The sequence below is a fragment of the Sinocyclocheilus grahami genome, unplaced genomic scaffold, assembly GCF_001515645.1.
Source record: "Sinocyclocheilus grahami isolate Dianchi unplaced genomic scaffold, SAMN03320097.WGS_v1.1 scaffold2.1, whole genome shotgun sequence".
Lineage (NCBI taxonomy): Eukaryota > Metazoa > Chordata > Actinopteri > Cypriniformes > Cyprinidae > Sinocyclocheilus > Sinocyclocheilus grahami.
This window is the reverse complement of record NW_015505181.1, coordinates 244,598-272,488: the sequence shown is the minus strand read 5'-3', so window position 1 is coordinate 272,488 and position 27,891 is coordinate 244,598. Positions and strand designations below refer to the sequence as shown.

General features: G+C 36.5%; 2 protein-coding genes across 2 annotated transcripts; both read left to right on the top strand.

Annotated features, from left to right (window-relative positions):
* The first annotated feature begins 368 nt into the window (after positions 1-368).
* Positions 369-19,475, top strand: LOC107597884 (metabotropic glutamate receptor 6-like). Its single transcript, XM_016289119.1, has 11 exons — positions 369-540; positions 1,722-2,337; positions 9,335-9,551; positions 11,260-11,395; positions 12,097-12,251; positions 12,605-12,745; positions 12,902-13,102; positions 14,156-14,295; positions 14,375-14,998; positions 15,807-16,118; positions 19,232-19,475. The coding sequence occupies exons 2-11, from the start codon at positions 1,777-1,779 to the stop codon at positions 19,469-19,471; spliced, it is 2,727 nt and encodes a 908-aa protein (XP_016144605.1). The 5' UTR covers positions 369-540; positions 1,722-1,776; the 3' UTR covers positions 19,472-19,475.
* Positions 19,476-21,897: 2,422 nt separating this feature from the next.
* Positions 21,898-26,518, top strand: LOC107597702 (OTU domain-containing protein 5-A-like). Its single transcript, XM_016288905.1, has 9 exons — positions 21,898-22,694; positions 23,379-23,472; positions 24,012-24,076; positions 24,204-24,360; positions 24,470-24,618; positions 25,100-25,285; positions 25,366-25,573; positions 26,017-26,115; positions 26,210-26,518. Exons 1-9 carry the CDS (start codon positions 22,161-22,163, stop codon positions 26,329-26,331), a joined length of 1,614 nt encoding a protein of 537 aa, XP_016144391.1. The 5' UTR covers positions 21,898-22,160; the 3' UTR covers positions 26,332-26,518.
* Positions 26,519-27,891: the final 1,373 nt, after the last annotated feature.

Sequence of the window (27,891 nt, the reverse complement as noted above, 5' to 3'; positions counted from 1 at the left end):
AACTAAACAAAGCATATAAATCATTATGAGGAGACCAGATTGTTGCATATATATAAGCAGACGGTCTGCATGCAGAGAACTATATCTAGCAGTTCACATTAAAAATATATACGGTCCATCTCTCTCAGAGAGTTCTCAAATGCATGCATGTGGTAATCCCAATCTGTGCCCATTAGTGCACACTGAGAGAGAGAGACTGAGTGGGTGAGTGAGTGACTAAGTGAGAGAGAGAGAGAGGCAAAGAGACAGAGTCAGAGGGCTTTTAAAGGATTTGACAGTGATTTGTAGAATCACAGTTGTGGAATGTTTGGGCATTTCCACCTTTTCCCGCGTTTTATGTTTTACTAAAGCTCTGAATACTTTCTACGTTAAGATCTCATCTTAGTCAAAAGAATCTTTAGCTTGTCGTTGTGTGTGAGAAGACTGTGGACATTTTAAGATGAGAGCTGAAGACTCGGATGCTGGTGGTGTTTACTGTCGTGCTTCAAAACCATCAAAGTTCAGTTCCAGATGGGCGCACACTGGCATCAGCAGCAGTCGGTGAGGCATTTTTAAGAAGCGAATAAATTAATAATCCTTATGTCAGTATATTGAATGTAAATGTGCGTAAAATGTTGTAAAGATGTCTATTCAGGTAACGCGATAAATGGTGAAGAGGGATTAGTGCTGCTGTTCCCCTCAACACTTAATCAACCGGGCGCGTGTGTGTCTTCCCGCGGGAACTTCAGCTTTTAATCCAAATATAGCACTTTTTCCGCTCACCTGTTGCTGAATATGTATGAATATGATAATTTACATACAATTTTAATATGCGTGCCTATACATGCCCTCTTATTCTCAGCGGTCTGTTGAGTGCGAAGACGTGCAAGTGAGTTCATTTTCTAGAGGACAGAGACTTTAGCTTGAAATATAACTTTAAAGAATACTCATTCAAATGTGAAATCAATAATAAAATTACATTACATGCACTGTATTTCGGTAAATAAAAACTAATACTTCCTTTAATGTGGAGTCAGTAGGCTTTTATATGTAAATATAAAGGATGTAAAAAAAAATATGCATCCTTACAAAAAGTGACCATGGTAGTATAATGTCTTTGGCCACTGTGCTATGATGGCAATACCATGTTTTTTTTTTTTTTTAAAGTACCTTACAATATCATTGTGCCATGGTATATGAATGTGTAACCAAGTTTGGTCAAGTTTTTATTCTTTGTTGAATATTTATGGTGGAACAAATGGAATAGGAAAAATGGAAATCAAAGCCCAAATCCTTGGGTTAAAAGATTCTAAATAAATAAATGGAATGGTAAGTTGTGAAAAAAATGTGTATTTGTAAAAATTATATTAATATAAATGTAATAATATAAATAGGCATTATAATTGATCACATCTTTAATCAAAATATAACTCATTCCTATTCTGTATTAACTAACATTTATATACTTTATAAATCTTACTACAAATTATTTGACAATATTATAAAGTATATATTATATACTATAATTATTATATTTAATTACATTTATTTGTATTTAATTATATTTAATTGAAAAGATTTACTCAGCAGTTTTTAATTTAATCTTGATAATATCAGTGAGTGTGGGTCAAGAGGTCAAACATTCAGCTGCATTATCACACATTCTATCTACAAAGCAGAGCTGTCATAAGGTATGTTTTATACATATTTTCATGTACACCTTCTGACTAATTTTTCCATAGGAGACACAGGTAGAGAAGAAAGCATTGTGCTTTAGTAGAAGAACCAGACACTTGCATGGCAGCAACTATGACATCACAGCACCACACAGCATCACTATGTCATCACTGCAGGATCAGCGGGGCGCCCGGACAACATGTGGGCTCCCTGATTCACGTCATGTGGGTTGTGATGATGGGATTTACTCCAGAAACCTGGGCCTCCTCAGAAACTCAGCCTCATTCCATAAAGATCGAGGGTGACATCACTCTGGGAGGCCTTTTTCCGGTTCATTCCAGGGGCCCCGCTGGTGTTCCTTGTGGGGAAATTAAGAAGGAGAAGGGGATCCATCGTATGGAGGCCATGTTGTATGCGCTGGACCAGATCAACAGTGACCCAGACCTGCTGCCTAACATCACCCTGGGTGCCAGGATACTGGACACGTGCTCCAGGGATACATACGCACTGGAACAGTCCCTCACCTTTGTCCAGGCCCTCATCCAGAAGGACAACTCAGATGTTCGATGTTCAAACGGAGAACTGCCCATCATCCCAAAACCAGAGCGTGTGGTAGGGGTCATCGGGGCTTCGGCCAGCTCAGTGTCCATAATGGTGGCCAATGTTCTTCGTCTGTTTGCGGTGAGAGATCTTTTTAATTAACTACATTTGAATGTTGATTCCTTCAGTTTCAGTAAAAATACTTCATTTTCAAGGCATGACACTACAGGTGAATAGTGTAAAAAAAAAGTTTATTATTCTCCGGACACTAAGACAATTGTTTTGTATGACAAGTTTTCTAAAATGTAATGTCTTAATATGCAAATGAGGCACTATCTAATTAAATATGCACTCATTTGCATACATTCCAGAACAGAAGTCTGAGCATTGGATAAAGCCAGTTTCAAAATCTTGAGGGAGGATTTTGAACATCTCTTTTTATCACTCCATCAATCAGAAAATATTTTCCACCGCCAGAAAATTCACCATATTAGAATAAAATGTCAAATAAATCAGGTGGATGTTATAATGAGAAAACACTCCTGTAAAAATCTTAAGAATATAGATAGAAACAAAACTGCAAAGTTTGGTTCAAGTAGTGCTACTGAAATGAAGATTTCAGACACAGTGTGTGAGAAAAAAACTCACTTTGAGAAAACAGCCTTTAAAAGTGTGTATTGTATTTGAAATCTACAGGTGCAAATGGCTAAAATGTAAAAAAATCAAATAAATGTACATTTTGGATGTTTTCTTTCCACATGTTATGTCTTAATTTTAAGAAGGCATATTATGAAACAAAATAGCCCATAATATCAGAATTTACCAGTACATGTAAAAACAATGGTTTTGCCTGTAGTGTCTTTCTATAAGACAGATTCGTAATTAGGTGATGTTTTCTGTGTGCGTTGTAAGGCTCTGTTTATGTTGTATATGTGTGTGGCAGTCATTGGATTCCCTTCTGTTTTGTGAGGAGCTCTTGCATGGTTTTGCTGCAAGACTGGATTCTGCAGCGCTGCAGATAGGGCCAGTGCTACAGGAAGTATAACTAATTCTGTTAAAAGGTTTGGATTGTGTTTCAACTCACTGGCCTCTCAGCAAGAGCTTCTTAAACGTTATAGATTCTTCCTTTATTTTGTTCTGAGAGAGAGTGTATCAGATTTTCCTTGAAGTGAGAAGTGTTTTTGAATTGCGCCGTGTCCTTAAAACATTGACAACCATGAAGCTGAAATGTGCTGTGTGCATGTGTGCATGCCATTTAATTTCAAATCCTTTCTCATTTTCAGATCGTCATTCAGTTTGCAAATCCTACACTTGAGCTACATTCAATTTCATTCCACCCGCTGCCACTTTTTTATTTATTTATTTATTTGTTTTAATCATTAGTGTTCTTTGTGGTCACCGCATCAGGCTGCGTGTGCTTTAGTACGTGAGCTGATAACCTCACACCGGAGTTATCTGCAATCATTTTCAGTCAGTCATCACAGTTTCAGGGAAGATAAACAATTCACAAAATAAAAGTGACTTAGTCAGAGCTCCATTAGGTTTCTCTCAGGACATTATACCTGGAATTTGTGCATCCTAATCATATTTTGCTGTGGTTATTCATTACTTTTAGTTATACACTCTGGAACAGGACTGGCTGATACAGCTAAAACAATCATATCTAAATTTTCTAGCCTTTTTATAAAATTGGATAAAGGGGAGACTGGGGCTAGTTGAATAAATGAACAAATGAACCTTGAGAAATATTTACTGGAATAAAAAGTGTCACCCGGACTTCCATATGTCTTGAAGACTCTACAGGCAAAACCAGTGTTTTTTCATGTACTGGTCAATTATGAGATGTTGAGCTATTTTTATTTATTTTTGCATCCATTAGTCTTGTGTCCATTAGTCCAACATTCTTAGTCTTCTTCTTTTCCATCAAAAATACACATTTAGGCATTTATTTTATTACACTTTATAGACTTTATCTATTTGCTTCTGTAGATTTCAATTACAATACATATCTTCAAAGCTTTTTTTCCTCCTCATATACTGGGCCAGAAATCTCCAATCCAGCAGCACTTTCATACACAAAACTTACGAGTTTTATTATTTTCTATATTCTGAAGGTTTTCACAGAGGGGGTTGTTCATATATTATTTGCCTGATTTATATGATATTTAATTCCTTAAAACAATTTTCTGGCTGTTAACAGGATTTTCCGATATGTGGAGTGATATGCAAAATTCTGTCTAACCTATAAATTTTAATATGACAACAAAATTAAAACATTTTTTTAGCATGACTTTATCCAATATCCTCATTTTCATATTTTAACATAACATTTCAGAAAACTTGTAATGCAAAACAATCTTAATGTACTGTGATTTATCAACTGGTGAAGTATGGTGATATCTACTGTATAAGTTAAAATCTTTTATCCTATTTTACCCTGATATCTTGCCAGGGTGCTTTTTTTAGTTTGTTTTCTTCATTATTAAAAGTATTATTTCAACCAGCTTATTAGATTCATAACGTTTAGTGCATGATGTAAAATACAATTAAAATAAAATAATAATTTATTAACTATCAAGGTAGTTTTCCACACTGTTTTCCTCAAAAGGATTTTTTTGTTTATATAAAACAATACATAATAATAAACATCAATATTTTTACAGTGTTTTTATCAAATATTATAATAAAATAAAAACAAAGAGACTTCCATGAATAATTTTAAATAGTGATCGAAAGGGAGCAAATAAGGAGTTTAAATCATTTGATTGAAAGGGACTGTGTGTATGGACGTACAACAATGATTTAGTCACTCAGAGATTAAAAATATAAAAACCATCTTGAATCTTTTTCTATAAATATCGATCTTCCCACTAGTTCATGTCTATGTTCCTTACTGAGTTCTGATAAGTGGGAACTGAGGATGGCAGATATTAACTACAGCATTATGGAGGATCTGCTCTCCATTAAAGCCCTCTCACCAGCTCAGAAATCAAGCGTGAGCCCAGAGAAATGCAGCGGCCCTGTTATCAGTTACATGCAGCTTCTGTGTTCTGTGGCTTTAGCTCAATGAGTGTGAGCCTTTAGCAAGTAGATCGACATGGACCAATAGCCAGCATTTATGGGTGGCACTTAGTCTCTTAGTCTCACATTCTCGAAATAATGGTATTCACAAATCCGGAAAAGGTTGTCGTAAAGACAACACAAGTTGTATTTCTATATATAAATGTACATTACCATTCTATATCTGGTCCATGTGATTGGTGGATGAAATTCAGCCTAAAGCAGATTTTTGTATAATTGGATTAAGTGCCATACAAAAGTTTTTTTCCCCCTTAATTTGATTTTATCTTGCAACGTTGTCACTTTTAAAAAAATAATTTGGAATTTCCTTAAGCAAAAAGTCATTATTACCTTCATTATAAAAAAATATAATAATAATCAAATTGTAAAATCAAAATCATATTGTAAATCTTTAATAAATCCAAAATAAATAATTGTGGGGTAACCTAAAATGTATTTTAAATTAACTTTTTTTAATCAGAAATATTATTTAATCTGGATGAATCAACCTGAATATTTTGGGTTGTATTTGGCTAACAGTTAAAGTCACTGTTAAGGGTCAGATCATAACAAAATAATGCAGATTTAAAAAAAAAAATAGATGTTTAGGCAACCAGTTGAAACACTTCTAGGAAATGCGTGCATGTGACTGCTGTTAATGTTGACATGACTCAGATGTGGAAAGGCTTGAAAGCTATAATGTTTATGGAGCATAGCAACAAATCAGTATCTGAGACTAAATATTTCAGTAACATCCTCCTATAACCATGTTTTTTGCTTGTATATTTGCATTAAACTAATATATTAGAATTGCATTTGGATGGTTGGATGGATAGTTTGCATTTGCAAACTTTAAAATTTGTTCTTTCTCATGCAAGATGTAGCAAGTGTCTGGATGGTCATGGGTAGATCAACAGTAGTGCCACACACTGTAATCTATATGTTGCATGATGGGGGAGGAGTGGTTAAATATGTTGTAGCATCTAAGCTGGTAGAATTAAATATATTGTATGGCTTATGGCTGAGAAATTGCAACCTTGTCTCTTGATCTGTCTCTCTCCCTCTGAGCTTAACGTAATTTGACTAAAACCCCTCTAATCCTTCCAGATAATCTGTCAAATGGTCCTCTCCCTCTTCTCTCCTTCTCCGGTCTGTATCCACCTTTTCTCACTCTCCGCTGGCCGGCTTCTTTAAAGAACCTTTCATTAAGCCACACGGGCTCGGCAGATATTAGTCTGCGCAAAGCCTAGTCCAGTGACATCAGCTGCATTATTAAGAAACTAGCACAACAGTAAATTAATCTTCTCATCCTTTTTTTATACAAACAAATGCTTTTACAGTGGGTAGCTCGTGCCATCTGAATTTCCCCAGGATTTTTATGTGCTGCAGAAAACACTACCACTAAAGCTAGGGTTGTTTTGCTGCAAAAGACTTACTAGGACAATATTACAAGAACATATGTGCTGTTGCACTGAATATGATGATCTTCAGACATGATTATATCACAAAGGAGTGTGATACTTCTTTTATATAATAGTTCAATAAACGAGAAGCCTGTAAAAATTTATTTTTCAAATCAAAGTTGTAAATAAAACAAAGATTATTGGAGTGTGTTTTACAAGAAAATACTATTTTCAAAATTTCATGTTTTATTCAATGTATTGCTTGACATTTCTTTGTAATTGTTTGTGAAATATACTAGCAATTTTTGAGTGAAAAAGTGTGTGTATCTTAGACCCAGTAAGATACTTTGTCATATACTTTGTTTATTGTCACTTTGCCATCAAAAATAGATTAAACCAAAGCCACAGCTGATTTAATAATTGATGAATCTCAGAGTCTCCAAGCAACGCTTCTGTATGAATCAGTGTTTTTGAGCAAATTGGTGGAATGAATGATTCAATGACACATATTTTGATGATGAATCAGCGTTTTGAACGAAACGGTTGAATTAATGATTCAATGACTCACAAATAGCTTTGTCCTAAATCGCATACTCTCTTAGTAGGCAATTGTTTTGAATAAGTACTTACTTTGCAACAATTAAGAAATTATGTTCTAAATGGTATGAATGTGGTTAGTATGAATGTAAAGTGGGTCTAGAAAAGAATCACCCCCCTTTAAAATAATCACATTTTGTTGCTTTGCAGTCTGAAATGAAGACAGACACAGTTTTTGTTTTATCCAGCTGTATTTACTCAGTGCAACTTATAACATCCAAGTGAAAGATATAAAACCAACATGTCAGAAGAAAAAAAACAATCACTGAGGTGGAAAAAGAATCACCCCCTTGTGTCAGTATTTTGTTGAACCACCTTTTGCTTTAATTACAGCCTTTAGTCTGTTGGGATATGTCTCTTCTAACTTTGCACATCTAGACTTTGCAATATTTGCCCACTCTTCTTTGCAGAACTGCTCAAGTTTAGTTAAATTTAATGGTGACTGTTTGTGGACTGCAGTCTTCAAGTCATTCCACAGATTTTCAATGGGGTTTAAGTCTGGGTTCTGACTAGACCATGCAAGAACATTCACCTTTTTCTCCTTCAACCACTGTGTGATCAGTTTTGCGGTGTGCTTTGGGTCATTGTCATGTCGAAAGTTAAACCTTCTTCCCATTGACAACTTTCTGGCAGAGGGCAGCAGATTTTCCTCAAGAATTTGACGGTATTTTGCCCCATCCATTTTTCCTAATATCCTGACAAGTGCTCCAGTTTCTGCTGCAGAGAAACACCTCCATAACAGGATATTACCACCTCCATGCTTTACTGTAGGACTGCTGTTATTTGGATGGTGAACTGTATTGGATTTCTGCCAGACATACCATTTGGTGTTGAGGCCAAAAAAATAAATTTTAGACTCAGAATCTTCAAGGTGCATTTTGGCAAATCTCAGTTGTGACTGCATCTGGCTTTTCTTGAGAAGTGTCTTTTTTCTTGCAATACATGCTTTTTTCTTCCATACAAGCCACATTTGTGGAGAATTTGTGATATTGTTGTCACATGCACACAATGACCACTCTTTGTCATAAATTCTTGCAACTGCTTCAGAGTTGCTGTAGCACTTGGATGCCTCTCTGACCAGTTTCCTCCTGGCTCTTTCATCCAGTTTGGAGCGACGTCCTGATCCAGGGAGGGTCTGTGTTGTACCAAATACCTTCCACTTCTTAATAATAGACTTCACTGTTCTTCTAGGCATTGATAAAGCCTTTTGACATTTTTTTGTATCCATCTCCTGACTTGTGCCTGCCCTGTTCACAACTTTATCCCAGAGATCTTTTGACAGTGCCTTGCCACCCATAGATGATTGTTTGCTTCAATTGCACTACAAGGACTGAAACGCTCCAGGAAAGCTCTTTTCAGGCTGAGCTAATCAAAATGACCATAGCTGATCGCAGATGAAAGTCAAATGGCCTTTTGTGCCATTGAGAAGGTGATTAGCTACACTTGATTAAGTGGAATGAAGTCATTTTTAGGAGAGGGGTGATCCTTTTTGCAACTCAGTCTCCACAAATACTATCCTCTCATTGGATAGTAAAGTGTTCATTTGATGTGCACTTCAGAATTCTGCCGGAAGTAATCCGGGTCATCTGGGTACTTTTCACCTACTGTTTTATGAATACTGTGAATTCAGACATATACTACTCATATTGTTTTTGCCTACTATATTAGGGAAGTATGCATATTTGGACGCAGCCAATGTTTTGAATAAATCGTTTGAGAAAATGTTTTCGTGATTCACTAATAACACAGTCACTTGTCGCCACCTACTGGTGTAGCGATGTGACACAGAAAGAGTCATTGAAAAATTGCGCACAAACACGCAAACATAGACATTTCAAGAATGATACAAACAGGTTAATTTCAACAAAATGTTCTGTAAAATGTCAATTTTTCATGATGTGTGTAACACGTTGTGAGAAATGAATTTAAACTATTTACAAAAGCCAATAAAATCAGTTTTGCAGATCAGAAAAATTCATGTTCACATTTTCTTTTGCAGCAGCAGCAGCTTGACTGTAAAAAGGACGCAAAGTGAGTCCTGCTAATTGCTGATGTTTTATGTATCTTCCATTTTGCAGATACCTCAGATCAGTTATGCTTCAACAGCACCTGAGCTTAGTGACAACAATCGCTACGAATTTTTCTCCCGAGTCGTGCCGCCCGATTCCTTCCAGGCGCAGGCGATGGTGGACATCGTCAAAGCCATGGGGTGGAACTATGTTTCTACTCTGGCTTCAGAGGGGAATTATGGAGAGAGTGGTGTAGATGCTTTCATTCAGATATCAAGGGAGGCAGGTACAGAAAACTGAATTGCTAAAAAATCTAATTAATGAATGCATATACATTGGGGAAAATATTTATTTGATCCCCTGCTGATTTTGTAAGTTTGCCCACTTACAAAGAAATGAAGGATCTGTCATTTTTATGGTAGGTTTATTTTAATGTATAGAGACAGAATACCAACCAAGAAATCCAGAAAAACACAATATATAAAGGTTAGAAATTGATTTGCATTTCAGTGAGTGAAATAATTATTTGATCCCCAAGCAAAACATGACTTAGTACTTGGTGCAGAAACCCTTGTAGGCAAACACAGAGGTAAGACGTGCCTTGTAGTTGGTCACCAGGTTTGCACACATCTCAGGAGGGATTTTGATCCACTCCTCTTTACAGATCCTCTCTAAATCCTTAAGGTTTCTTGGCTGTCGTTTGGCAACTCGAAGTTTCAGCTCCCTCCACAGATTTTCTATAGGATTGAGGTCTGGGGACTGGCTAGGCTACTCCATGACCTTAATGTGCTTCTTCTTGAGCCACTCCTTTGTTGCCTTGGCGGTATGTTTCGGGTCATTGTCATGCTGGAACACCCATGACCCATCTTCAGTGTTCTGGCTGAGGGAAGGAGGTTCTCGTCCAAGATTTTACAGTACATGGCCCCGTCCATTTGCCCCTCAATGTGGTGAATTCGTCCTGTACCCTTAGCAGAAAAACAGCCCCAAAGCATAATGTTTCCAACTCCGTGCTTGACTGTAGGGATGGTGTTCTTGGGGTCATAGTCAGCATTTCTCTTCCTCCAAACATGGCGAGTCGAGTTAATGCCAAAGAGCTCAATTTTGGTCTCATCTGACCAAAGCACTTTCTACCAAGCCTTATCTGAATCATTTTGATGTTCTTTGGCAAACTTTAAATGTACATGTGCCTTCTTGAGCAGGGGGACCTTGCGGGCGCTGCATCTTGTAGCCCATTCCAGCCTTGTGCAGATCTACAAGCTTGTCTCTGACATACTTTGACAGCTTTTTGGTCTTGCCCATGGTGGTGGGAGAGGTTGGAATGGAAGATACAGATTGTGTGGACAGGTGTCTTATACACCTGACGAGCTGACATTAGGAGTAACTTCTTAAAGTGACAGAACTACTCTGTGTTCCACATGGGCACATAACCAATCTGTGGGAGCCAGAATTCTTGCTGGTCGGTAGGGGATCAAATACTTATTTCACTCACTGAAATGCAAATCAATTTCTAACCTTTATATAATGTGTTTTTCTGGATTTTTTGGTCAATATTCTGTCTCTATCCGTTAAAATAAACCTACCATTGAAATTACAGACCCTTAATTTCTTTGTAAGTGGGCAAACTTACAAAATCAGCAGGGGATCAATATATGAATATATATATCATAAATATAAATTAATATAAGTGCTTTGGCTGTAGCTTAATTTACCCTGATTTTCCATAACTGAAGTGGAATTTATCACAGTCTATCCAAGGATTTAACACATCTGGTGTTGTATGTTGTATTTGATGAGAAAGAGGATAATGATCAGTGGATAAAGGTTTCATGTGATTTCCTCTTGTGTAAACAAGTTATTAGTCACCTAGATATAATGACAGACATGCTACAGATTGACCTGCATGTTATATTCAGTTGAAAGAACTTGCACATATCATTCTCTTGTGAATGTCCTCAGAGTCCTTCAAAACTGTCTATCTTTTTTTTTTTTTTCAGGAGGTCTTTGTATCGCACAGTCCATTAAAATTCCTAGGGAGCCAAGACCAGGAGAGTTTGACAAGATCATCAAAAGGCTAATGGAGACATCCAATGCCAGAGGGGTTATTATCTTCGCTAATGAAGATGACATCAAGTGAGTAGCCTTTTAGTAGTAATTCTGAATCTCTCTGAGGCAGGAGGTATGGCCTTGGAAAGGGTTTATAAATGATCAGAGAACAGATCAATCACCTTACAATGAGAATATCAGGAGTCTTGGAAGAAATTATGGCAAATGAATGTACCACAGTGTGAATTTTTCGTCTAATTTAATTTGCATTTGCATAATATAATTTTAATTTGCATAATATAAAATGCTGCTAATACATAATTAAATATATATATATATATATATATATATATCCACCAAGGCATATACAGTAAAAGCAGTAACACTGAGAAATATTATTACAATATTATTATAATTTAAAAGAACTGTATTCTGTTTTAATACTATAAATTGTCATATTTATTTATTATAAAAATAATATTTTAAAATGTAATTTATTTCTGTGATGGCAAAGCTGTCACATGATCCTTCAGAATTTTAGAAATCATTTTAATATGCTGATTTAGTGCTCAAGAAACATTTTATTTCTTATTATTATCAATGCCAAAAACTGTTTTTGCTTCTTAATATTTTTTTGTGGAAATATTAATATTTTAAAACTATTTATTTATTTAGTTGGTTAGCTTTGAAATCAGCAGCACTCAACAGATTCCTAACTATAATGGATCTAATTGTCCTTATCTTGCCTCTTGTGAGGTGTCTGATGTTTTTGTATTCTTTGATTGTAGGCGTGTCCTGGAAGCAGCAAAAAGAGCCAATCTTACAGGTCACTTTTTGTTTGTGGGATCTGATAGCTGGGGAGCAAAAAACTCACCCATTCTAAACCTGGAAGACGTGGCTGAGGGTGCGGTTACTATCCTCCCCAAGCGGGCATCCATTGAGGGTATGAAATGACAGCACAGGCCATTGTAAAATCAACAAAGGCTTGATAATTAAAAAAAAATCCATCTGAAAGCCTCAGTTATTCGGAACATTTCTGCCCATGTGTTAGGTAACATTTTCATACTTAAAAGGATAGTTCAACCAAAAATTCTGTTATCATCCATGTCATTCCAAACCTCTGTCCTGCTTTTTTCTATGGAACACAAATATTTTTGTAGAATTGTTATGCAGCTTTTGCTATACAACTACATTTAAAAATGACAAAGAAAACACAAAAATTCTACTTATGTGTCCCATAGAAAAAATAACAGCACAATGTTTAATTTTTTAATATCCCTTTAATCTGTTTCTCAGGGTTTGACCAGTACTTCACAACAAGATCACTGGAAAACAACAGGAGGAACATCTGGTTCGCTGAGTTCTGGGAGGATGACTTCAAATGCAAACTGACACGGCCTGGAATCCGAGGCGACAGCGGGCTGAGGAAATGCACAGGCGAGGAAATCATTTCCAACAAATTACTCCCATAAATGCAGTAGTACTTGGATTATCATACGTTCCTATGCTTTTAAGACTTGTAAAGCACATCTAAGTGGATTATTCCCTCAGCATTGCTTTTTGATTCCTGTCATGTTGCTTTCGGTCATTCAGGAGAGGAACAAATCAGCCAGGATTCGGTATACGAGCAGGAAGGGAAGGTGCAGTTTGTGATCGACGCCGTGTACGCCATGGCCCACGCACTCCATAGCATGCACATGGACCTCTGTCCGAGTTCAATGGGCGTTTGTGACAAAATGGACCCGGTGGATGGAAGAATGCTGCTGAGTTACATCCGTGCTGTCAGTTTTAATGGTAAGCCTTCTCAAGGACACAGCTGAATCATGTTAGCCATTTCAAACATTGCGAAAAGAGACCTTGAAACAGTCCGAATTTTAGCAATGGGTCTGTATTCATACAGTGCAAGACTAATGAACATCACAAGAATTTGAATGTAAGCTTTTGAATGCTTTGTTTGAATTTGCCAGGAAGATTGCACACAATAAACCTGCTTTTGCCAAACACTCTCATATCGAAGATATTGCCTTTGCTGTGAGACTGACAGGTGAAAATAGGTGAAGAGTAGTTTCTACGAGAGGGGAAAGGCCAAAAACGAAGCTGCTGTTTCCAAGGAGGAGGGCTGTGAGTCCCATGGGTTAGTCAGAGTGCGGCAAGAGAGGTCAGCACTCAATCCCAGCCTGAAGAGATCCACTAATGCACAATCCAGCAGCGCACATACTTGTTTTAACCCCCTCCCCTCGTCTCTTTCCTTGTCTTTGATTTTCCCTAGGGCAGCCTCTCTCCAAACACAAGGCGCATTTCCTTTTTTCAGCACTATCTCTCGGTGAAAATCCCTTTTCTTTTCGTCACTCACTTCTAAGAGATTTCTATGAAAAGCACAGCTATTCAGTTTATGCACAGTGGACATCCTCACACTCTTGTATGGAAATCTATTCAGTTTTGAGAGCCTAAGGGGAACAAATCACGCTGCGTGGAGACCTTGCCCCTCGTGATTTGTAAACTCTGTTTACTGAAAGAAACCTGAGGTTGAGTTTGCTTTGTTGTAACACATCTATCTTTACAGAATTACACCTGAGACATGTGTTTTTTGTCGATTACAACACCATATTTTCTTGTAAGCAACCTTTGATATGGAAAGGTCACCTTTAAAGTTTGACAATGTTTGACAATTTTACTATAAAATCAAAGAGTGAAAAAGAACAATGGTGTGGCGAAGCATGTGTTTCTACGCATGAATACAATTTTATGCCCTTGAAGTGGGCTGTTTATATTCTGTTGTTTCAAATGATTGCATTTGAAGTAATAACTAGTGATGTTGAATATCAAAACCCTCTGTTTACTCTGAAGGCAGTGCTGGAACAGGTGTGATGTTTAATGAAAACGGTGACGCCCCAGGACGATACGATATCTTCCAGTACCAGCTTTCCAATACCACCATCCCGGGATATAAAATCATCGGCCAGTGGACCAACCACTTACGACTTAGTGTAAGCGTGTTAAGCCCCTTGGTAGTTTGGAACATTTTTGGATGCGTGTTCTTGAAAGTTTTCTCTCTCTTTCTGTAAGGCGGAGGACATGCAGTGGTCTGGAGGGGATAAACTGGTTCCAGACTCGGTTTGTAGTTTTCCCTGTGAGTCTGGGGAGAGGAAGAGGATGGTGAAGGGTGTGCCGTGCTGCTGGCACTGTGAACTATGTGACGGCTATCAGTACCTCCTGGATGAGTTTAACTGCGATACGTGCCCCTTTGACAAGAGGCCCACCTCTAACCGCACTGGCTGCCGTCCTACTCCCATCATCAAGCTGGAGTGGAGCTCTCCATGGGCCATTATCCCAGTATTTCTGGCAGTGCTGGGCATTCTTGCTACATCAGGAGCCATCATCACCTTCATCCGCTTCAATGACACCCCCATAGTCCGCGCTTCGGGCCGAGAGCTCAGCTATGTTCTCTTGACGGGCATCTTCCTCATCTATCTCATCACCTTCCTCATGATCGCTGAGCCGAGCACCGGGGTGTGCGCGTTTCGCAGGTTGTTTTTGGGGCTGGGCATGTCCATCAGCTACTCTGCCATGCTCACCAAAACAAATCGGATCTACAGGATCTTTGAGCAGGGAAAGAAATCAGTCACACCACCAAAATTTATCAGCCCCACGTCCCAGCTGATCATCACATTTATTTTGATCTCAGTACAGGTGCGTGTATGTCTGTCATAAATTTACATTTCTTCATATAGCCGATGCTTTTATTCAAAGTGAGCTACCAGACCTTGAGCAACATACATTTCGAAGGTGAACTAATGTTTTTCCTCATTTAAAAAAAAGTTTTACACATAAATTATAACATGTAGTATTATCATATTTCCATATACAATGAATGAATGTGTTTTGAAGTATTCAAAAAAGTCAGTGTTCAACAGATTGGCAGATTTTTTTTGTGCAATTTTGTTTGTTGAAAATGAAAATTAATAATAATAATTTTATATATATATATATGAAATAATTGTAATTATATTTAAATAAACCATTAAAATATAACAAATTTTGTTATAAATTAAAATATAATAATAGCACATCGTCAATGTTAATTTAAATGATCTGTGCAATAATCTGTGCAAAATGTACTCTTGTTCAGAGTAACTGCTTTGCAAGTTGTTTACAGTGTTGTCACTGTGCTTTATGTCCCCGAAATACATTTTTGTCTGAGAACATTTTGTCCATTGAATAATTAAAGAAGCAATATTTTGAGAGTAGCATGGACATGCAGTCATTTCACTGAAAGCTCTTCTCTTTTTGGTGTTCCTTCCATTAATGGTTGTTAATGCATATTATTTGAGGAAACATTTAGAGACATGGTCTCCTTCTCAAAGATGTTCAGAAAATTATTGGAATTGGATTCTTAGTGAATTTATATAATTTAGTTTGATGGTAGGTTAGATATCATGGACCAGTACAGACATTGATTTTGTATAAACATTCATTCATGCCTCTTTTCTGCTCACAGCTCCTGGGTATTTTCATTTGGTTTGGAGTGGTTCCACCTCACACAACTGTCGACTTTGATGAGCTACATCCCCCCAACCCCGAGTATGCGCGTGGGATCCTGAAATGTGATATGTCGGATCTGTCTCTGATTGGCTGTCTGAGCTACAGTATGGTGCTGATGGTCACGTGTACAGTCTATGCCATTAAGAGCAGAGGGGTTCCTGAGACCTTCAATGAGGCCAAACCCATCGGCTTCACCATGTACACTACCTGTATCATCTGGTTGGCCTTTGTGCCCATATTTTTCGGCACGTCACAATCCACAGAAAAGGTAAATTGTTAATAAAATATAGATTAAGATTAGAGACTATGCTTTTGTACAGAGATTTGTACATTTTAATAGGCAATAAAAATAGATGTACTTTTTGTTGCAACATTGTATTTATTTGGATTTTCCCATTGCTATATATTTTCGTATGTAAAAAAGCACATTAAAATTAGTCAGAAACAAAAACAAAATTAGCAAATAAAAACGAATAGTATTATAAAATAAAATTATTAAATAAAACATCAGTGAAATACACTGGATCTAAGGATACATTTAAAGAGAACAAAAGAGATATATTATTGATTTTCTTACAATTTAATTTAATTTAATTTTTATTTAATATTACCAGAGATACATGCAACACTTGCATTGCAATAATTTCACTATTGTTTGACTATTAACAGTCTATGTTTGGGTCTGTTGACATGTCTATTCCTAGATTTTGTCATCTATATAAAGCCCTTACTTCCATGCTATTAGTGTAGAAGATTGGATGATGCCTGATATTAACATGACATACAGAAATATGATCTTCACCCTGAGAGTGTCTAGACATACATTTCACTAGATTAGATGGTTCTGTTTCAGTTAATGATGCTGCAACATTTACTTGTGAATGCTTCAGCCATAATCAGATTATAAGAAACCTAAAAAAACTGTAGCTAATGTCAGGTTAACCTAATTGCTATTTAATTGTGGTGCTGTTTTGTGTTGACCTAAAAGCTGTTCAGATGCTATCCACACTTCATGCATTTAGTCATTCAATTTTTCACATCTATTCATCCTGTGGGGGATGGTTTTGCTTACAAAGCACAGGGATTTAAAAATGGAAGGTATACTCTGACTAATAGAGAGGTCTTTTAGTGGCCGGTCAACCGCAAAGCTTTTGGCCCTCAGGTGGCCTTCAAGTCTTTTCATTTCTTGTAAATGAAAAGAAGAGCATGGAAGAATAAAATACCAGACTATACAGCGGGCTGCAGTATGTATATATATATATATATATATATTTATTTATTTATTTGTGGGCTATCTTCTTACATTTTATCGTATTGAGTTCAGATTTTAAAGTGTAGTTTGTTTATCTTTATATTTCTAATAGGAAAAAACAGCTTTAACATCATAGTTTCTCGTGTGACATTTTTACAATTTTAAAACATTTTAAATTAACTATATTTTGTGCATCTTCACCTTTTGTTATAAACATACATGATATAAGGGCTTTTTTTTTTGGCTCACATTAAACATGAAAAAATATGGAGTCACATACCTGACCTCAAATCAACCTTGCTTGAATACAAAATGTATGCAAATTATATATATCTCTAACACTATAGTTTGTACTATATAAACTGATTGAATTGTTTGCACGTGGTTGATTTCAGCTCTTTGTCTTACACTAGTCATTATACTAGTCATTAATAGTCATTACACTGATTTCCAGGAAATGCACTGTGACAATCAACAGAGAGTTTTTATATATATATATATATATATATATATATATATATCAGTGGCGTGCGGTTGTGTTTTAAAATGAGGAGGCAGTTTTTATATATAAATATTACATAATAAAGAGAACAAATATAATTCTATTTTGTATTTTATTAATATTATGTTTGATTTAATTTAATATGTTTAATACTAATTATACATTTCATAATGTTTTTATGCATTTTTATATTTATTCCAAAATAATAACTAAAGGCAGTAACAATTCGAACAATATTCTGGAAACAGTTTACAATAAGGTTTCATTAGTTAACATTAGTTAACTACTTTAGTTAACATTAACTAAGAATAAACAATAGCCTACTTCTACAGCATTTATTAATCTTAGTTAATATTAATTTCAACATTTACTAATGCATTATTAAAATCAAAAGTTGTTTGTTAACATTAGTTTATGCACTGTGAACTAACATGAACTAACAATGAACAACCGTATTTGTATTAACTAATGTAAACAAAGATGAATAAATACTGTAATAAATGTTCATGGTTTGTTCATGTTAGTTAACTCATTAAATGACACCTTATTGTAAAATGTTACCAATATTTTTTATTTGTGAACTTATGTTCAGCTGTTCTTTATAATAGTCAACTTATTTTGGGTCATCGTCATAAAAGCTCTGTAAATACGAGATGGTCCTCACTAAAGAACACAAGTTCCAGGGGGTGTGGTTGGATCAGATCCAACTCCTCCCACCTTACATATACCTAAACCTACCCGTCTCCACCCCCTGATCCCTAAACCTACCCATCTCCACCCCTAAACCTACCAATCCCCACCCCCTGGATGTGGATCCAACCATGCCCCCTGGATCTTGTGTTCTGCAGTGTGGGGCTACTGGTAAACACTGCCACAGACACGAAGATATATCTTTCATTTCATCACGCTGAATGCTCACTAAAAACGGATGCAGTCATCACGTTTTCAGACCATTTCAAGTTTTATTTTGACGTGACACAAAGTAGTGGTATCTAAGCGGGAGAGTTGTTTACTTACTTTATAATTAGTCAATAACGCCATCATTTTCTTCATTCAGAACGAGAGCTCGCACAAAAACAAGAGGGGGGATTTATCACACGAACCAATCACATCCAACCTTAACCGATCATATCCAATTATAGCGCAATGGAGGCATTGCCTCCTCTCATGTGACTTTCCCCCATTCATCTCAATGAGCCTCCAGAAAAGTCACGGCACGCTAAGGGGTCTCTGTACAAAGTCAATGGACCGAAGGGAGGCAAGCCTCCGCTGTAACTTTACCTGCGGGTGTCGCTGTGTTGGACAGTGTTACTTTATAAAAACGAGTGACTTTTAGACTTTTAATGTCATAGTTAGTCATATTTGCGCTGTTTTATTTTTGTAATATCGATTATTTTCTCATCCAACTTTTTGAGGAGACACTGCCTCCCTTACCTCCTCAGAAGAAACGCCCCTGATATATACGGTATATGTGTGTGTGTGTGTGTGTGTGTGTGTGTGTGTGTGTGTGTAATGTGCAGTGATATCTCAGTGCTAAAGCCCTGACTGCTGATCTGCATCATGTGATAGGTCGTGGCTGAGGCCAGGCTGAAATATTACTCTTAATCTTTTTTCTGCCCTGAACCAGATGTTTATTCAAACCACCACGCTGACCGTGTCCATGAGCTTGAGCGCCATGGTGTCCCTGGGCATGTTGTACATCCCCAAAGTCTACGTCATCATCTTCCACCCAGAGCAGAACGTTCAGAAACGCAAGCGCAGCTTCAAAGCCGTGGTCCAGGCAGCCACCGTTTCCACTCATCTCTCACAAAAATCCAGCGACAAGCAGAACGGAGAGACCAAAGTTGAACCAGATAGATCCCAATAAAGACCAGGAGGTACAAAAAAATAAAAATAATAATTAGTACATGTATGTTTTTTTATTATTATTATTAATTGACTATGTTGTATGTATGTATGTATATATATATATATATATATATATATATATATAATATATGCACCAATACAAGAGTCTGGGTGAGAAGGACACTAATGTAATGTATAAATGAATAGTACGATATGTACAGGAATTAGAGGATCAGTGGATTCTTTGTGGTGTGGAACTCTCACATCAGCTTCGAGACTGGAAGTATTTGTCCCCTTTAATATTTCCCTTGTCACCACAGCATCACCAGTTGAGTTGAAATTATAGATTCATGAATTCATGATGAAGAAGACTGTCCAAACAGAGTCCCTTTGGAGAGAAAAAACAACAGAAAATTTCTTGCACCAGCATTTCTTGGAGGACTAATTGTTTGTCTCTGATGTGTCCAAATGGAATCAAACATTAAACTTTGGCACACATCAGTGAGTCATATTCAGCTTCAGTGTCATCTCCATCCTTATCACCTTATCCTAAATACATATCATAAAAGATCGAATGAGACTGTCAGAGCTACAGAGACATGTTGGGATCAAATGTGCTTCAACAGTTCAACCAGTGGAGTGCACTCTCTTTGGTTTAAAAAATGTGCCATAACTTTGTTTCAGAATAAATGTTTTAAGTGTCTTGTGTGCGATATCATATATTCTCAATCATATTTATTAAAAATGATAGATTACCAAGAAAAAGCAATGACCATCTATAATGAAACAACAAAGTTTTGATCAGAGATTTTTAGTTGTATCATGTTTCCTTGAGCTTCCCAAGAAATACTGATTTTAAACAAAAATATATTCTATTGATCAGTATTTATTGACTAATTTAAATTAAAATAGTAACATTTTAGAGACTGACTTTGAGATCCTTTTATTGTCACATGCAACTGGCTTTCAGAGCAGTCACTTGTATCTTAGTAAAGGAGAGGGGAAAAGAAGACCATGCATTATTGTTCAATTACTTGTACTTTCAGAATTAATTAAAGAAGCAGTTAATATTAAATTATGACCATGCAGTTACTGTAAACTCAGGTTCCAGCTAGGCTTACTTAACCTTGATGAATTTTGTGGGTGTCTTGTTTTCATTTAAAAGATGTAAAAGAACACTGGAATAAAAATGTATTGACTGAATGCATGTTGGAAAAAATGATTTAATAAAATCCTGAAAAATCAATTGATATGTAAGAAATCATGTGTTTGTGATTGTGAGTGTTTTTGTTCTCATAGTGTTTTAGAACAGAATTACATCCAATGGTCCATTTACTCTGGGGATTTTCACCCATTGTTCCCTATCATATAAAATCATGTTAGTTTCTCATTGACTTAGTATGTGTGAGGGGTGAAGTCTTTGAAAATGTGTTTAGATTCAAACTGGGTTAACAGAGTTACAAACAAAAAAAATTGAAATAAGGAATAATTGATGTTCAACTGTTGAATTATTGGAAATGAATGCACACCTGGAGGTGTTCCTACACAGCTCATGGCCACACTATCACCTCAGGGTGTGCATTAACTTTAAGGAATTTACCAATCTGGAGTCAGTTACTGAACTTAATAATAATAACCTCTGTTACTTATTTGAAAGCATCACTTTTGAACTAGTAATCCAGCTTGAGTAGTTTCTAAGCAATTTTTGGACAAACAAAAAGAGAGACAACATGCTTTCTATAGACATTAAATGTAATCTCTTAAATGACAGAAATTGTCATTTTTATACAATTTGACTGATGTATAATTTTTACTGTTCTTCTACTGTGCTTTAGTATGTTATATTGGTGTTTAAAATAACTGAAATAATGTGGCAAAGCAATAATGTGGTCAACACACCTGGAACTAGTACATAGCCGTGCAATTATAGAATGATTATGAACCAATCAGAATCAAGATTCAGCAGTGTTGGTGAATGACAAACATGAGACACACTTATTGCCTCTTTAAAGGCATAGTTCACCCCAAAAATGAAAACTCTGTCATCATTTACTCACGTGCATGTCGTTCCAAACCTGAGTTTTTTTCTGTTTATCACAAAAGAAGATATTTTGAAGAATTTGGGTAACCAAACAGTTGATGGTAGCTACTGACATCCATAGTATATGAGAAAAAAAACGATGGAAGTCAGTGGCTACGTCTGTTAGTTTAGTTATCAACAACATTCTTCAAAATATCTTCTTTTGTGTTCAGCAGAAGAAAGAAACTCATACATTAAAAATGCGTTTTAAATATATAAAAACAAATCTACAAGGTCACAAATACTGGTTCTAATGTGGTGTTCTCTGGAAACGGGTCAAAAATCACAGTTAATCGAAGGGTTAATGCGGTAGGGGGCAGTACAAAGCAATATGAGCCCATTTGTTAGCACAAAGCAGAGCAAGCGTCGGAAGTGACGTAAAAATCGCATTGTGGTTTGTTGATGTTTGTCAAACGCTCGTTCTGTCGTTGTTACAAAAGAAAAACCTCGAAACCGAAGGAATAAAGTCGATCTGTGACGACTGTGTTAATTCACCGACACCCCGTATTATGTTTGGACGGGTGTAACTATACATGTAGCGAACAAACTGTTCATAGACAAGCGAAAACGGCCGTTTATGCTCTGTGTGTAACTCATAACAACATAAATCACCGCAAGCTGGCCAGCGATGACAATCCTCCCGAAGAAGAAACCGGCCTCTACAGCCGGTGGCGGTGATCATACGGACGAACCGGACAGAAGAGGCGGCTCTGAGTCGCACCCTCATCCCCTCGCTGGACGATCGGGGTCCCGACCCAGGGCCTCTCCGCCGCCGTGGACATACCAGGCCGCACCGCACACGTCCAGAGAGGAGCGCCGGGTCGAGGCGAGCGCTCGCCCGCAGCAGGCCTCCCCGCAGCCCAGTGCCGCTGGAGCACCGGTCGTGCAGTGCGAAGGGAGCGCGAACTCGGTTGTGGTTGCAGGTCGTGTCGAGCTGCCCTGCGGCGCAGGTGGTGTTGGAAGCTGCTGCTCGGGACCTGGACTCAGCAAGCGGAGACGACAGGCGGTCTGCTCCAGCGGTTTGACAGGTGGAGGAGGTAGAGTGGGAGGGGGAGATAGTCCAGTCTCGGAACCCGAGGAGGGAGCTGGAGGCAACAACAGTGAGGATGAGTATGAGAATGCGGCCAGACTTCAGCTTGAGGACCCCGCCACAGTCGAGCAGGTACTGGAAACTGGCATTTGTCAGGACACTTGGCAACACGAGAACAGGGTGCCACTTGTGTCATCCTCTAAAATGCATTAAATGCATTAAATGCATAGCTGCTATTCTAAAGCATAACGGAAAGGTTTTTAATTCTCTCTAAATGTTCTCTTTTACCGTAAATATGATTTTAAACGTTTTTAATGTCATTCATTCTTGAAAAAGAGAATTAGAGGTTCTCTTAAGATGTACATTACTAGATATCTGTTTAACTTTTGGTTCTTTCGAGTTTTTATCTTTAATTATTGACTGATTATAGACAGTTTGGTTTATTTTTTGCTTATTAATTCTATGAAACACACGCACACAAAAAAAAATACTAACATAGGAGGGTAAATTATGACGTAAGTCATCATTTAATCTCACAATTGTGACATAAAAACTTGAAATGATTAGATAGCCTCATAAAAGTAACCCTACATAATGAAAACACAATTAAAGTCGATGGTGACTGAACTTGTCATTTACTATTCTGTGGAAATGGGATGTTAGTTAGAACTAATCAACTAAATTTTTGAATCAACTATTAATCTTTATTTCCAAGTAATTTTTTGGGAACACTGTCTGTTTTGGTGTTCAGAATAAATACTCCATATGTCCTCGTTGTCCTATAATGTACTTTCTTGGTTACTTTTTGACCTACAGCAAGAAGAATGGTTTGAGAAATCCTTGAGGGAAAATAAAGGCTTTGAAATCAAAAAAATGAACGAAGATGGAGCATGTCTTTTCAGAGCAGTTGGTAATATTTCCCTCCTTTGTCTATTTAAGAGTTTACTTAAAAGCGGAGTTAGTTTGCCTTTAGGGCATATGCTGTGCTTTGAATATGCTGAAATTATAGTTTAGCAGTGCAGATCATGTAATCATGTGGCTTTTTCAGCGCATAGGTACCGTATTGTGGCAGGGTTTCCACAATTAGAGAAACCCTAGAAATATCAATTTTTCAGTCCTAAAGTAGTCATGGAAATTATTAAAACCTTTAAAAAAAATCTATAATTTCTCTATTATTATTATTGTTGTTGTATGAAATTTCTTGTTGCAGTATCTATAAAATAAATGTTTAAAAGTAATTATGAATGACTGGTAAAGTCATTGACAATTGACACAATTATAGATTACACATGTAACCGTGTTATTTTAGTATTATTTATATATTAATGCAGCTTTTATTAATGTTTTGAATGAGCTTTTATTTTTATATTTTAAGTTTACATTTTAAATTGAGTGATTTTGTTATGTGCTTTTATTATTTTATCTTTTTTTTAAATTTTTTTTTTAAAGCTGATCAAGTATATGGGGACCAAGAGATGCATGATGTGGTACGGAAGCAGTGTATGGATTATTTGGTGAGTCAGCTGAATATTTAAGAATAAATGATTTGCATTTAAAAAAAATAGTTAACTTTGAAGTGTGAATTTTACCCTTTTTAATTATTGACCAAGTTGAGATTTTTTGTTTATACTTGCATTGCAGACGAAAAATGCGGATTACTTCTCCAGTTATGTCACAGAGGACTTCACCACATACATTAACAGAAAGAGGAAGAACAACTGTCATGGGAACCACATTGAGATGCAAGCCATGGCAGAAATGTACAACCGGCCGGTGGAGGTTTACCAGTATGGCATAGGTTAGTTAATGTCTGTTGAATTCCTGGCATTTTATAGGCTGTCTGTGGTATATTTTAGGAAAGAAGAGGAAATACATTTTAATTTTATTTGAAAACTCCCAATTTCCAGAGCCAATAAATACGTTCCATGGCATCCAAGAGAATAACGACGAACCGATACGTGTCAGTTACCATAAAAACATCCATTATAACTCTGTGGTGAATCCCCACAAGGCCAGTATTGGGGTGGGGCTGGGCCTCCCCTCCTTCAAACCGGGGGTAGGTGTTGTAAATATGATGCATAAGTGTTTACCCGTATAGTATTTTTTTTCACTCAATAATGAAAATTTGCTGAAAATGTACTCACCCTCAGGCCATCCAAGATGTGGTTGGGTTTTCTTCCTAAATTTAGCATTACATCACTTGCTCACCAATTGATCCTCTGCTGTGAATGGGTGCCATCAGAGTGAGAGTTCAACAGCTAATAAACAACTCACAAGGCATTAATTGATGGAGTGCAGTCGTGTGGATTACATGTGGATTATTGTGATGTTTTTATCAGCTGTTTGAGCTCTCATTCTGATGGCACCCATTCACTACAGAGGATCCATTAGTGAGCATAATGTAATTTTGAATGCTGAATTTCTCCAGATCATTTCCAATAAAGAAACAAACTTATCTTTTATGGCCTGAGGGTGAGTAAATGTTCATTTTTTGGGTGAACTGTTCCTTTAATATTTGTTATTTTGTTTCTGTGTAGTACGCTGACCAGAGTCTCATGAAAAATGCTATTAAGACATCTGAGGAGTCTTGGATTGAGCAGCAGATGCTGGAGGACAAGAAGAGAGCAACAGATTGGGAGGCCACCAATGAGGCCATCGAGGAGCAGGTGGCTCGTGAGTCCTACCTGCAGTGGCTTCAGGACCAAGAGAAGCAAGCAAGACAGGTATGAAACCATCCCACCCGTCCTAATCAAACTAAGTTTAAGCAACTTTGAAACATTTCCCTCTCTGCTTTTCCATTCAGCCTCGTAAAGCTAGTGCCACCTGCAGTTCTGCCACAGCTGCTACATCCAGCTGCTTTGAGGACTGGGGATGCCGGTCTCCCCACCAGCGCAGCTCTGCCCCCTCTCCAGAGCATCCAGGCCCGGCTCACCCTGAACCCCCTGTCAAACCCCCCTCTCCAGCTGGAGCGTCGCTGGTTCTTCCTAAACCCCCGTCACCATGTGCCCCAGGTATGTATGTACAGTGGGGAAAAAAAGTATTTAGTCAGCCACCAATTGTGCAAGTTCTCCCACTTAAAAAGATGAGAGAGGCCTGTAATTTTCATCATAGGTATACCTCAACTATGAGAGACAAAATGAGAAAAAAAAATCCAGAAAATCACATTGTAGGATTTTTAAAGAATTTATTTGCAAATTATGGTGGAAAATAAGTATTTGGTCAATAACAAAATTTCATCTCAATACTTTGTTATATACACTTTGTTGGCAATGACAGAGGTCAAACATTTTCTGTAAGTCTTCACAAGGTTTTCACACACAGTTGCTGGTATTTTGGCCCATTCCTCAAGAGCAGTAATGTTTTGGGGCTGTCACTGGGCAACACGGATTTTCTTTGCTTACACTAATGCGCATTTCTTGCTTACTAACCGATTCTTCCTGGACTTCTTTTCAAGGTCCAAGTCATCAGTCTTCTGACAACTCTTCCCTTGTGTCTCTCTACCCAACCCTGGGCTACAGGACTCTAATGCAGGATATGTCACCTACTGCCTTCGGTAAGGCATTATATGCTTCAGTATAAATGTTTGTTGATCTACACTACGTGTCTTTAAACAAGCTTACTTAATTAGGTGGTTGATTTGTTTTTAGGTTTAACAGATTGGGAAGATGATGACGTTCTGGCCTCAGTTCTGGCTGCTTCACAACAAGAATACCTTGATAGCTTGAGGAAAAATGCAATGCACAGAGAATCTTCTCCAGACTGCAGCTGATATAATGGACAACACAACTTGCAGCACAAACCACAGAACAGCTGCAGTTCTATATTTCAACACCTTGCAATGTTTCTTCCTCTCCACTCTTTATAAATACCACTGTATTCTGATCTTTTTTCTTTTTTTCCCTTTTTTTGGCTAACCCATTTTCCTTAATTTCATTAAGCATCATGGACCTAGTTAGGTGCATGTTTAAATAAACATTGTAAAATTAATATTAAAAATATCATCTCAACTGTTTATTATTATCAGGTGTTTTCATTATTTCAGCAAAACAAATTATACTAATTAGTATAAGAATGTTGAAAATGTTTAGATTTTTCTTCTTCTAATTTTTCAATATTGACCAATGCAGCACAGCAAGCTGCAGGTATTTGGTTATTTAAAGATGAACAGTAAACAATTCAAATTCATGCTTTGATGTTTGTATACTGTACTGAAGTATTTAGTGAAACTTGAGGTTTCTCTAGTTACTGTACTTCTAGTTATCATAACATATTATATGACACACACACACACACACACACACACACATATATATAGTTATATATATCAATTGCAAAGTACAAATTTTATATATTATGTAACTATATAAGTTTATACATTGTGTATATAGATAGATATTTATGTTTGTTAATATGTAAATATATGTACATTAATAGATAAATATAGATAGATAGATATACGTGTGTGTGTGTGTGTGTGTGTATATATATATATATATATATTAGTGCTGTCAAACAATTAATCGCGATTAGTTGCATCCAAAATAAACACACACACACACACACACACACATATATATATATATATATATCAATTGCAAAGTACAAATTTTATATATTATGTAACTATATAAGTTTATACATTGTGTATATAGATAGATATTTATGTTTGTTAATATGTAAATATATGTACATTAATAGATAAATATAGATAGATAGATATACGTGTGTGTGTGTGTGTGTGTGTATATATATATATATATATATATTAGTGCTGTCAAACAATTAATCGCGATTAGTTGCATCCAAAATAAAAGTTTTTGTTTGCATAATATATGTGTGTTCTGTGTATATTTATTATGTATATATAAATACACAGTATATATTTTAAAAAGATTTACATTTATTTACATGTCTATATTTATATTCATATAATTTATATTATAAACATATTAAATATATAAACATAACCTATTTTTCTGAAGTATATACATGCATATGTGTGTATTTATATATACATAATAAATATACACAGCACACATTCATATATTATGTAAATATATATACTGCCGAGTTTGGGATCAATAAGATTTTTCATGTTTTTTTAAAAGAAGTATTTTATGCTTATCAAGACTGCATTTATTTGATCAAAAATACAGAAAAAAGGATAAATGCAGCCTTGATGAGCTTCAAATGCTTATTTAGAACAACATTTAAAAAACTTACTGATCCCAAATATTTGAACGGCAGTATACATACATCCATTTACACACACACACACACACACACACACACACACACACATATTCTAATAAATGCAGTGAAATATAGA

Coding starts and splice junctions, on each gene's coding strand:
- LOC107597884 (XM_016289119.1), top strand. CDS start 1,777: ATGGCAGCAACTATGACATCACAGCACCACACAGCATCACTATGTCAT. Junction 9,552..11,259: donor TCAGATATCAAGGGAGGCAG/GTACAGAAAACT, acceptor TTTTTTTTTCAG/GAGGTCTTTGTATCGCACAG. Junction 13,103..14,155: donor CCGTGCTGTCAGTTTTAATG/GTAAGCCTTCTC, acceptor TTTACTCTGAAG/GCAGTGCTGGAACAGGTGTG.
- LOC107597702 (XM_016288905.1), top strand. CDS start 22,161: ATGACAATCCTCCCGAAGAAGAAACCGGCCTCTACAGCCGGTGGCGGT. Junction 23,473..24,011: donor ATGTCTTTTCAGAGCAGTTG/GTAATATTTCCC, acceptor TTTTTTTTAAAG/CTGATCAAGTATATGGGGAC. Junction 25,574..26,016: donor CCCGTCACCATGTGCCCCAG/GTATGTATGTAC, acceptor CTTCTTTTCAAG/GTCCAAGTCATCAGTCTTCT.